This window comes from Spinacia oleracea, chromosome 5 (genome assembly GCF_020520425.1).
Source record: "Spinacia oleracea cultivar Varoflay chromosome 5, BTI_SOV_V1, whole genome shotgun sequence".
Taxonomy (NCBI): domain Eukaryota; kingdom Viridiplantae; phylum Streptophyta; class Magnoliopsida; order Caryophyllales; family Amaranthaceae; genus Spinacia; species Spinacia oleracea.
In genome coordinates this window covers 13,675,152-13,687,608 of record NC_079491.1, presented here as the reverse complement: position 1 = coordinate 13,687,608, position 12,457 = coordinate 13,675,152, and the positions used below count along the sequence as shown (strand labels likewise).

At 36.3% G+C, this 12,457-nt stretch overlaps 1 protein-coding gene across 4 annotated transcripts; it reads left to right on the top strand.

Annotated features, from left to right (window-relative positions):
• On the top strand, positions 1 to 8,434 carry LOC110794621 (transcription factor BIM1). Of its 4 annotated transcripts, none has more exons than XM_021999589.2 (12): positions 1 to 291; positions 550 to 830; positions 946 to 1,023; positions 3,060 to 3,437; positions 4,810 to 4,900; positions 4,981 to 5,105; positions 5,357 to 5,465; positions 5,992 to 6,061; positions 6,157 to 6,234; positions 6,761 to 7,221; positions 7,609 to 7,738; positions 7,830 to 8,434. In XM_021999589.2, exons 2-12 carry the CDS (start codon positions 791 to 793, stop codon positions 7,929 to 7,931), a joined length of 1,662 nt encoding a protein of 553 aa, XP_021855281.1. In that variant the 5' UTR covers positions 1 to 291; positions 550 to 790; the 3' UTR covers positions 7,932 to 8,434. The 4 variants fall into 4 exon arrangements, with proteins under 4 accessions (XP_021855281.1, XP_021855279.1, XP_021855278.1 ...); XM_021999587.2 differs by having other exon boundaries at positions 2 to 291; positions 3,066 to 3,437; positions 6,139 to 6,234; XM_021999586.2 differs by having other exon boundaries at positions 2 to 291; positions 6,139 to 6,234.
• Positions 8,435 to 12,457: the final 4,023 nt, after the last annotated feature.

Sequence of the window (12,457 nt, the reverse complement as noted above, 5' to 3'; positions counted from 1 at the left end):
TATAAAAGATCTGCTCACTGCAGTAAAGAGGTTTTCGAAGAGAGAGAAAGTGAGAAGTAGAGAGAGAAAGTCTGAGAGGAAGAGAGAGAGAGAGGGGGAAAGCAGCGCATATCGCGCGTCAAGCAGTTTCTTCAGGAGAGAGAAAAAAAATATTTACCAAAGATCGAAGCGTAATTCTCACTGCATTTATTTTTCTCTCTTCAGCTCGAATTGAAGTTCCATTAGTTTTGTATTTTAGGGTTGGATTCAGCTGAATTTGTGATAGTTTAATTGGAATTATTGATTGAAAAGGTAAGCTTGATTTTAATTGTTCTTTTCCGTCTTAGATCTTGTGATTTGATTGATTTCGCTGAATTTTATGTTTTTTTCAACTGAATTATGCATAATTCTGCCGTTTTTTGCCTTTCGAAGCGTAATTCAGTTGAATATTGCACAATTCTGTTGTTTTTGGCAATTTTGATGCGTCATTCAGCTGAATTTTGCATAATTGTGTTATTATTTGCTCATTTAATACATAATTTAGGTTTTGATTATGGAATTAAATGGCAGATTTGCAGAACTGGAATTTAGTTGAAAAGAGTTGAAATAAGCAGCTTGTATCTGAAGAGTTTCGATCATCTGCGTCTTTTCCCTCATGCAAAATATAATTGCATGATTTTGGATCTGAAGAGCTGGATTTGAATTTCGCGAAAGTTCGGATTATCGCGAAATTCAGCAGAGTTTTCCTGTTGAATTTTGGAAATTTTGAGAATTCAGTTGGAATTTTAGGTTTTTTATTTAAATTTTATTCATGGAGCTCCCTCAATCCCGTCCTTTCGGAGCCACACAAGGTAGAATTTCCTTGAAAAAAGATTCGATTATATTTAAAAATAAAAAATTAGATTAATAATATATTTTTCGATTTATAACTTTTAATTTTTTTTTTCCTGTTGGTTGAAAATACAGGTAGAAAAGCTACGCATGACTTCCTTTCTCTCTACAATCACCCCTCACTTCAGCAAGATCCAAGGTCTTCTTCTCACGGTAAATTCCTCTTTCTCTATATCCTCACCGTCCTTTCTTTACTACAACGTACTTTCCTTTGGGTGACACATTGACACGTATACATGGTCGATTTTTGTGAAAGGTTACACCTTTTATATAAAAATAGAATATTACTCGATCCGTAATGCCATTTTCCTTGGGCAGATTTATGGCTTACGGAGTTTTAGATGTCGAATGACTTTCTATCCATAGACTAATTTTAGTTGCCCGTACTTGATAAAAAGAAAGTGAAACTTGTATTTTGATTTCTAAACACATTTAACCTTTTGGGAGGTTGGCTTGTTTTCTTTATGCATGTGAGTTTTGATAAAAGGGAAAAGAAAACTAAAATACTTATACTTTATCATACAGTAATTATTAGGTTAGAGTTGGAATATAAAACTATATATTATAATTAGGCAATCACAAAAAAGATGAATCATGCATGTGACAATCAAAATTGAAATACTTGGTATCTTTTTATGCTAACAAATCGCATTTTATAAGTGATTTGGTTGGTTATAGACTTATAGTCTTATAGCGATGACTAAAATGTTAGTGAAAGCAGGCTTGTATTGTTTTTCAGCCCAAATCTGGAATAATAGATCTGGGTTCTGGCCCATGGGCCCTTGTATAAAACTAGAAAGAAGGAGGGAAGAGGGTGGCCACTGATTCTTAGACACGTGGGGAGTGCTGTGTGGGGCCCATATGGAGGGAGACACTGACTGATTGATGTTACGTGAGGCCCAACCCACATAGAAATTGCAAAATCCTTTTTTTTTTTTTTTGTGTGGGGCTCATCAGAAAATACGCACGCTCTTGTCTCTGATTGTGATGTTTGTGCATTCAAGAGTAAGAAGAGAGAGAGATATATTCAAGTCGTGTGGTTCTGTGGTGTGTACCTTTTTGCAGTTTGGCCTTTACCCTTTTGAATGGAGTCCTGTCCTAAATGTTTACGGGTCTGTTTTGGTACAGCTTCTTTAACACAGCAGTAATTATTTTGACTGTTAATGCCTCTTCTCTTTTACTCCGTAATGATGTTCACGGCATCGCTCGCAATCTTTTTATCTACGTACGTAGTATTTGAAACCTACTCTGTATATCGGGTTGAACTGATTGTTATTTATTCTCGGTTGTAAATTTGTAAATAGTCATAAATCTCATAATACACAAACAAGAAAGAAATGTTATGGAGCATGCCTTAATCGTACTGCTATATTACTTGGACTCCAGAACTCATGTCAAATACATTTTGTTCAAAATTCCAAATGCCAAACTTCGCTGTTTAAGGAAAAATTTCCATGATTATTGGTCCAAAATGAAGTGTCGAAGTGTCAATTTTCACATCAATAGCCGGGGACTAGACACGAGTACTTGTAGTAAAATAAAGAGTCTAGAATCTCTAGATAACAGTAGATATTTTCCGTTGTAATTTCTTTGCCACGTAATGAACATTATAAGCCCTTACATCTATGCAATCGTGGCTGTAATGTTGTTTGTAATTTTTTTTTCTCAATAATGGCGACATTATGTCACTGAGGAAAGTGGATATCACATTCATAGCAACATGTTTTTTTTGTCAGTTAGAGCAACATGGTTGATGACTTGATGTCAATAATATATTGATCAGGTTGTTTTGTGTCCTTGCCATGTTAGTTTCAGTTGAGATTTATTTGCAGTCTATTTTATTTTGCTTGTGAGTTGTAACTCATAGTAGCTGATCTACATTGTTGTGCATTTACTAAACATGTCTCACTATATAAATACTATGAGCGTAATATGTCTAACTTACCTACATTATGCTCCGCATTACGTAAATCTGTTCATTACGTTCTTTTTTTTTGTCTGTCGTCTTTTCAAAAATTTTAAGCAGTTATATGGATAGTTCTAGGAAACATTTAATTGATTTGCACTTGTTATTGTCAGCTATTTATACAATATATATTCATCTGCACGTAGCTATGTGTAAGCGCTGATGTAAAGTGTTCAATGTATCGCAAAGTGTATAACTTTGTCTTTCTTTTCAACTCTGAAAGGAGCAGGAGGTTTACTTAAAACACATAATTTCCTGCAACCTCTTGAAGGTGAAGAAAAGACTGGTCCTAAGGAAGACAATATGGTAGATATAAATGTTAAGCCTCCACCAGCAGCTCCTCCTACTTCAGTTGTAGAACATGTACTGCCTGGTGGCATTGGAACATACAGTATAAGTCACATTTCCTATTTTAATCCAAGGGTGCCTAAGTCAGAGGAGAATATCTACTCAGTGGCTCCAGTAACCAGCAATGATAAAAACGACGATAACTCAAATTGTAGCTCTTATACGGGAAGTGGTTTTACATTGTGGGATGAATCAGCCGTGAGAAAGGGAAACACAGGGAAGGAGAATTTGGGGGATGTAAACGTAGTAAAAGGTAATTATCATATCCGTTCATTCAACTTAGATTAAGCATTGCATAGAAGGGTTTGTGGTTGATACTCAATATATAAAAGTTGCTGTTTAGACCTTGGTCCGATAAATTGTATTATGTTTTAGTTTGGCATACAAGACAACCTTAGAAGTAAGCAACTAAGCACAGGCCTCTACTAGCATGATGGTTGTTTACTTGTTGTCATAGAGATGCACGTATATGAGGCCTTTATGTGGGATTGGAGGTCAAACTCCCATATTAAACTTCTCATTTGTATCTTTAGCGTGTCACAAAGTTATTCTCATTCCCTTTTTTTAAAGTTACATTCACCTTCTACTTTTTATCTCTTCATCTCATCCCCCGTGTCATTTAGAAATGGAAAATATGAGATAGAAGGAGTATTTAAATGTTGGCACATCACCATTATGTTAAATACAGTTTCTTATCGGAAATTTGTTATCCAAAACTCCACACTGATTTTTTTTTTTAGGAATTTGGTATGGGGAGGAGGGTGGGAGTGGGCCGCAAACAGTGTTTGGATAAGAGGAAATGGAGAGAAAGGGAGGGAAGGGAAAAGGAGGGGAACAAGCTCCCTTGCTTGGATAAAAGGTTGGTGGAAAGAAGGGGAAGGATTCATTTTACTTCCCTACTTAATAAACACCATCCCTCCAAAATTGGAGAGATTTGAAGGGAAAATGGAGCTTCCCCTTCCCTTTCTTTTCCCTCCCCTTCCTTTTCCTTCTATCTATCCGAACACACCGTAAGTGTAGAGAAGCAACAAGGTGAAAGGGTTGAAGTGGTATTAAAGAGGTTCATAAAAATACATTGAATTGAATACTACTCCGTAGTAACTTTCTTTTTGAAGGAAAATTAAATACTAGTAGGTACTAAGTAGTAAAACTATCAGATTTTCTTTTGAGATAGAGTATAGATACGAAGTATAATTTTTGGTAGGAGGCCGTGGGCTCGAAGACTCAAAGTATTACTACAGTTGTATTCTATGGGTTTAATTTGATTTCGACTATGTTTCTTTACATAAGTTACGACTTGCCTTCCTGTTTTAAGGCTAACTAGATCAAAGTTTATTAGGAATTTGTTACGCGACTTTCGATAAAGATTTTTATTCCACCCGAACTTTTGAAATGGTAACTAGTTAACATTGCTAATCCTACAATTACAAGTACGTTTTTTCTCTCTCACCGATGAAGATAGTTCTGCTCCTCCGTCATAGCCTCATAGGAAATAAATATGGATTCTGAGTGACCAAGTCTTCTAACTTTTTTGTTTTTTGATAATCATTATTTTTCTGTACAAGAATTACGTTCTCCAAAATAAATCACTAGATTTTGAGTTTTCCCCTGTTTTTGATGGACAGAGTCAACAATAAAAATGGGGCAATGGCCTTTGGATCGGCCGCAGTCTTCTTCCAACCATCGCAGCAGTGTCAGCCCTCTTTCGTCTTCCCAGTCAGTGATTTATCTTAATCTGATTCTCTTATCCCCTCAAGCAATATGTCCAACTGATGAGGAATTTGGAATTTGTTTAGGGTACTTATTCAGAAGAGTCAAAGCTTTATGGAGATGATCAAATCAGCAAAAGGACCTCACTCCATGGAGGAAGAAGTTGAAGAGGATCTGAGCCTCAAAAAGGAAAGCGGCTCTTCTCAAAAGGGTTGGTATTCTGGTCACTTATTCTGTTCATGAACTTTTTGTTTTTTCTTGTGGGAAAAAAAAAAAATCAGTAATAGATGAATTTTTTTGGTGAACAGTTGAGCTTTTGTCCTCTCTTGATAACACAACATTTTCGACTAACTTCGTGTATGCTAATTTTTTTTCATAGGTATACAATTTAGGATAATGATATATGTAACCCTTAGGACTGCAGTTATAAGAGTATATAATCATTTGTTGATCATTCTGCAGGAGAATTACGCGTTAATGTTGGTGGTAAGAGCAATGATCAGAAAGCTACCACCCCCCGGTCCAAACACTCTGCAACAGAGCAGCGAAGAAGATGCAAAATTAATGACAGGCAAGTATACCTTACAGTCTACACATGAATAGTTTGGTAAACCAGTCTTTTTAGTACTGTCTGAATTACTGGAGCACCTGCTAGATGCACCCGGGGATATGTCCCTCAGAGAAAATAACATATTAATCCCCTTGTGTCCCTTTATATTGTTGCTGCATCATCAGGGGGTTTGTGTTTTTAGGGGCATCTAATAATTTTCTGAACTGGATTGAAATTAAGTTTTGGTTTCCCTAGACTTTAGCAAGACAACCAGTTAGCCATTCTAGTAGATACAAAGTATCATGCAGAAGAGCAGTTCCGATATATGTCACTCCAACTCGCTAAAAGTGTCAGATTTCCGACTTGGTTTTATGCAGATATAACACAGATATGGAAGGTAGTGTCTAAGTAAGCTAGGTTCCAAGTTTCCCATTGTGAAATGTGGTCCCCGAGAAAGTCGCTTGTTAGTCCAGTTTAAAGTCCTACATGCATTTTAAGAAATTTGATGTATTCCAAGAGTTATTGATGTCTGTATGTGCCTTAACAGATTTCAGATGTTGAGAGAACTCATTCCTCACAGTGACCAGAAAAGAGATAAGGCGTCATTTCTGTTAGAGGTATGAGGACAGGCACTTTCTTCTATTTGACTGTACTGCAGTGTCTAGGTTACTCTTTGATGTCTGTATTTATGCAGGTAATTGAGTACATTCAGTATCTACAGGAAAAGGTTAATCGGTACGAAGGGTCATACCCTGGATGGAATAGTGAACCACCCAAGTTAAATCCATGGGTAAGTTCTTAATGCCTTTAAAGATTCTGTTAGCAATATGAATTCTCTGAAAGGACTTCTTGCTTAGGAATATCAGCTTTACATGGTTCAATATTCTGATTGTCATTATTGGATGTTTGCCTTCGTTCAGCATTTTATTTGTTAATTTACATTTAGGCCTTGTTTGGCAATCATGCCTTGTTTGGCAATCATGTTGGCTATATTGTAATGGTTGTTAAGTTCGCTGTTCATAATTATGTTTGATGCCTTTGGGTGTTACTTTGGAAAATGTCCAACTTTTTGGATAAAAAGCCATTCCCAAAAGGCCACTCAAACAAGCTTCTGTGTTTTCGCTGAAAAGCCAGTATTGATTTACGAAACAGAATTCTGGACTCTTTGACCACATAAAAAAAGTCATTGCCCACTGAAAAAGCTGGAAAAAGCCATTTTCCGGACAAGGCCTTGGTTTTTTTTTTTTACGCAGTATAAATGATTAAAAAGACACCTCTAAGCAAACCATTGTTCATTTTTGATTTGTTTGATGCAGAGAAATAGCCATGGGGTAACTGAAAGTTTTGTTGATCAGTCTCGAGTGGTGAATAATGGTATAACCAGTCCTGGGTTAATGTTTGGTGCCAAACTTGATGAGAAAGCTACTCCTGTTTCATTAGATGCCCCGCACAATCCCCAGAATGCAGCAGAACCTATCATGGCCAATGCTATCAATGTCAAGGCAGTTGATCAACAGCCTGGGATGATTACTAAAGCAGAATCAATTTCTTCCCAACTGCAGCGTGATATCCAGGCTCCTATTATCAATAGTTGTGGTATACCACAACCTCCCGTGAGGCTTCCATCTGATGGTGGTAAAGCTTCTTTCCCTCAACTGGAGCTATGGCAAAGCAGGACTTGTGAATCTGAGCATTCTGTTGCCGCTGATAAATTGAAAGAGCAAGAACTGGCTCTTGAGGGTGGCACTATTAACATCTCTAGCCTATACTCTCAGGGGTGAGTATCATAGACTTTCTTTGTTGATGTTCTGCTCTTCCGTCATCAAATTAGAAAAATATTTTATTACCGTATTACTATTTGATATTAAAGATGATTGGAGTTAATGAGTAGCCCTTCTGTGCATTGAATCGGGAGTCAAGGACAGTGCTCTCGTACAACTTTAGTATAGGTTTATAAAGGCAAACATGACTTCTCTCGGATAAACGAACAGAAATGAAGAATCCTGTTTAAAGCCATGATAATGTTTTAGACTTTTAGTTACCTAGTATGTTAATCAGCAGATTATGCTGATCTTACTAACCTCTTTATGAGAATATAACTTCCCAGTGTAAATGGCATACTATATTTTGCTTTGTACTAACTTCAATTGATGATTTGAATCAGGTTGTTGAATACGCTAACTCGAGCACTGCAGAGTTCTGGGTTAGATTTGTCTCAAGCAAGTATTTCTGTTCAAGTTGACATAGGAAAACGAGCAAATAGTAGACAGAACTCCCAGGAGGCTGCTGGGAAGGTAAGCAAAACCCATTCTCTATACGAGTCTATGAAAAATGTTTCCAATATTGTGATTAAATCTAAGCAAAGAAATGTTTTGCTTTATTCAGAGTGCCGAAGCTCCCGCTGGTAATCAATCTTTGCTACACGCTAGAATCGATAGCACCAGTAGTGAGTCTGATCACGCGGTGAAGAGGCTCAAGACAGGCTAAAATGTTATATTAGAAGTTCGGTACATTCTTTTGCTTTGTGATTAGATCATTTTTTGCGGAGCTCTCCTGGGCGTCTGGTAATCAGTCCCATCTCTTCCCACATCGCCAGATAAACCAGCTGAAAGCTCGAGCCAAATTGTACATGCTATTAATTATTCTTCTATTTGATTTTGCCTAGTCTTAATTTCAGGACTTCTGATGAGTGAATAGGTAGTCCTACATAGAACATTCTTTTGTCTTTTTTTTTTCTTATTCTTCTTAAATCTTTGCAATTTTTGCAATTTATTATGTATTTATAGAGGCCTCCATATCGTGTATGAGGAGCCGCCTATTGATTATTAAGCTTCCATATTTAGGGAAGTTTTACTTGATTTCTTAACTTGTATCTTAAAGAGCTGTAGCAGATTAGCAGGTTATATACTGATAAGAGTTCTCATTTTTGTTTTCCTTGCAGGGGAAAACCTTACATGTAATAACAAATTCTAGATTACTGTTTTTAACCAGTTGAACTTCTTGAGATTGCATCAACTTAAGAGGATTTTGCTGGGCATTGGGTTTAAAGGATCACAATACTTCTGTATCTAGGTCTCCAAAATTAACGGCTAATGAACTGTATTAACCTGTGAATCCGAATTAATTGTACCCCTTTGGGCAAACTAAGTATTGCGCATCCAACTAACTGTACTAAGCCTTAACTTCTTTAGTAGCAACGTGAATGAACAAATGATGATTGAAGAACTTAATCATTAAACGAGTGTTTGGTTTGGTGTAAAATATTTTCATTTGAAAAAAAATAATCTCCCCTTTTAATAATTTTATGTTGTTGGGTTTGACGGAGAATGTAAACAATTTTCCATATCTCACTCAAATGTGGAACATCAATTTTTTATTTAAAACGAACTTTTTCTCCTTATCTCCCTCTTCCCATCAATCAAGAAGTCCTCTTATTTTTCTTTTCCTATGATTTTTTTTATAAGGAACCAAATAAAGAAAAATTATTTTGAAATTGTGTTTTTTTTGGAAAGTATGTCCATGGAAAATCATTTTTCACTGGAAATATTTTACACCAACCGAAACGGAAAGTAAAAATTTGATGCTACTTCGTACAGTTAGATGGTGAATACACTAATTAGTTTTTTCATACGGACACTTAATCTGACACATAAAAACTTGTCGTACCGGCTTTATAAGAGTATGTCAAATCTTTCTTTTGGAGTGCTGCTGAAAGAAAACACGAGGCTTATGTATTATACGTAGTACTTAGTGTCTCATTGGCATTTGGTATGTTGGAAGCCAAGGCTTGGAGCACAACTTCCTTTAGCTTGGATACATGATATGAAAAGGAAAATGTAGCTAAGCGATGGAACTTGGAGAACCAAAAAAACAGACCAAAGGCCTAAATAGTAAATACAAGAGTGGACCTAACATGGCTAGTCATTCTCTTGAAATCTATAACCCTTATCTATAACCCTTATAAAAGCCACAATCCCATGTTTGGAACAGTAAAATAATATGGAATACCCGTTTTACCCTTACGTCTTTGCCATGTTGGGCCTGCTTTCTTTGCCACGTTTGCCTCATTTCTTTGCCATGTGCGATCTTCCTCATCGGGAGCGAAATTTCGGCATGCTGTGATGTATATCACATGGGCATTTTGTGTACCATTCATTAAAAAGAAAGTACCATTTCGTTAAACGGAGTACCATTACGATGAAAATATGTACCATTACGATTAAAACATGTACCATTGAAATTCAATTTATTTACAAAAATGCCCCTGTGATATATTTTGAAACACAATCACAGCATGCCGAAATGACTTCCTCCTTCCTCCTCTCCCTCACTGAGTCAGTAATGGCGCCTCTCCTTTCTTCTCTCACCAGCCCAGCCCAGAAAAACTCACCATTCGCCCGTCTTTTTTCCTCTCCTCCTCTCACTAACCAGGCCATGGAATTCGAACTCAAAGTAAGAACGAACAAACCCAACATTTTGATGGGAGGGGTGGGCGATCTTTTGATGGCGGGGGTGGATCTTTCTTTTTCTTTTGAATTGCCAAAATTGAGGCAGAGGATAGGCTGCAATCGTAGGCGAGATTGGGTTTGTGTCGGCCTCTCCCTCATTTTTTGCGGTTCAGACGAAAATGAACAAGGTTCGTACGAAATCCTAAGAATTTGGAGCAGGATGGTTGATTATTTGTCCAGTTAGGTTGGTTTTTTGATTTGATGCGTCGTAATTTTGGGGGTTTTTTTGCCAGGTTTTCAGTTTTGTTTTTGGGATTGTAGGTTTTCAGTTTGGTTCGTCGTTTTTTGGGGGTTTGGTTTGCCAGATTGACGATTTTAAGTTTAGGATTTTTAGGATTATTAACAATTGTTTGGGATTTTGATTTTCAGTTTGGTTCATCTAATTTTTGGGGTTTGATTTGCCAGATTTTTAGTTTTGGTTTTAGGGTTAGAACATATCAAATTAATTTGTAAATGTTAGAAGGGTTAGAACATATCAAATTAATTTGTAAATGTTATAAGTTCACTTTTAATTTAAAGAAAACAAGAAAACAATTTGGCCTGCCCTCCCATCTGTTAAGGCTCACGTTTAATTTGTAGTTATGAATTATGCTATTTGGTTATGTTACACTCCTTTGCTTCCCTTGTGTTGTGTGCCAGGTATTGGAAAGAAAATGGGGGTGTGAGGCTGCTTATACAATTACATCATGCTTACAAGTATTGTTGCTTTATCTTTTAGAAGCCTTTTTCTTTCTTTATCATACTTTTTATTTGACATTTTTCTTATCTTAGATACTCAATGATCATGTGGATATTTGTTTACTGTACTTTTCAGAGTTAACCACTGGTTCAAAGATTTCATTTTTTTTTTCCCATAAGCTTCAATTGTTCTGTTATTTTTTTTATTATATATATGGAGGTGCTTATTGCCTTTGGTTCTTTGCCTTTCTGCTCTTCCTTTACCCTTCTTTGCTCATTAGAAACTAGAAAGGTTGGTTGTGTGGTTTCTCTCTTGGGTTTTCCCTTACTATAATCTGTTTATTATGAGGAAAGTTCATAATGCATACGTTTTGTGTTTGTATCTCACTCGATTAATATTCCCGGACATTTTCATATACCTTTGACTTTGAATTACCTAATACTAAAAAGAGGAGCTCATTTCATAACATGATCAGCACCATGACTGAATTGCCTTTGCTTTCTGCGTGTTGTGTGTTAAGGTTCTCGTTTTATTTGTAGTTTGTTTTCCTGTTTTGTTGCCCTTCTGTTTTGGTTGATTCTTTGCTTTCTGAAATGGGTGCTAGGAATTTGATCTTTCGTGTGTTTATGGTTTAATCTGATGAATATGTGTTTGGAATTTGGTATTTCCCGAAAGAGTGTTCAAATGTGTTGTTGGTGCTGTTAATCTTCTCAGATGATATGTGGATTTTTCTGTTTTCATTTACATATCAGATGATATGTGGAAATATTGACCCTTTATGATTTTCTAAAAATTGTGCTTGGAATTTGCTCTTTCACGAGTTTGTGGTCTACTTTGATGAATTCGTGTTTGGAATTGCTGACCAGGTGTGCTTTTCTATGCTTCATAAGTTTTCATTTGCTGTTGTATTGAGGTTCTTGTAAGTATTTTACTATTGATTAGATACGAGTAGACGACAGAGTACCGTTTACTTTAGTTTCTTTTGCCACAGTAGTGGGATTAAGCATGACCCTCCTCATATTGAACAACTTGATTGTTTTAAAATATGATTGCTGTAGAATGCAACCAGAAAATACTTCCAAGCAGGCCCTAGGTGTGAATTTGATTGGCTAGACAGACCAATTTTGTTGTTAGAGTGTATGGCTGATTTTCAAATACTGGTTTTTGTGAATATTTGTTCAGTTTCCCGACTTTTGGGTATTGGTAAACGGGTTAATAACTGTTTCGGTAGACTAAAGATTGCCAGGATATCAACCTTTCTGTTAGTATATCACAGGGATAATATTAAAGCATTCATATTCTGTGTTCGCCATAGTTTGGTGAATAAGTGTTTCAAAAATTGGATTTTTTTGGTGAAAGTGTTTCAAAAATTGGGTAATTCAAATAGTGCAATGTGTTGGATCATGGTCTGCTTTTATGGAATTTGTTCTTTTAGCTTGAAAGTCTCTTGTTGGCTAGGTTTCAGGTTAGTTTACTTTTTATGAATAACCTTACCTCTGGTATATGAAGGTGCGTCGTAAGCTCATGACAACATTTAGGTACCTCGTCGATGCTTGTCAAGTTTAAATTTAATGAAATCTTGGAACTGGTGTGGTAACTGTTGGTATTTTTACATTTGTTTTTTTTGTTCAATTGGTTGAATTTTGCTTCTCTCTTGGGTTTGCTCATTGTATTCTTTTATAATTCTTGATATTGTGTATGTTACAAGTACTTGGAAAGTAGCTTAATTGAAAGTGAGCTACCTGGTGCTTTGGTTGACTGGTATGCAATTGGTCTTCGTGGTTGAACTGATTCGTTGAGGTTTTGTTGCTTGAATGAATTTTGTG

Bases quoted from the DNA above. Each gene is read 5' to 3' on its own strand.
- LOC110794621 (XM_021999586.2), top strand. From the start codon at position 791: ATGGAGCTCCCTCAATCCCGTCCTTTCGGAGCCACACAAG. The intron at 3,438-4,809 runs GTAATTATCATA...TTTGATGGACAG, and splicing joins GGATGTAAACGTAGTAAAAG to AGTCAACAATAAAAATGGGG. The intron at 6,062-6,138 runs GTATGAGGACAG...GTATTTATGCAG, and splicing joins AGGCGTCATTTCTGTTAGAG to GTAATTGAGTACATTCAGTA.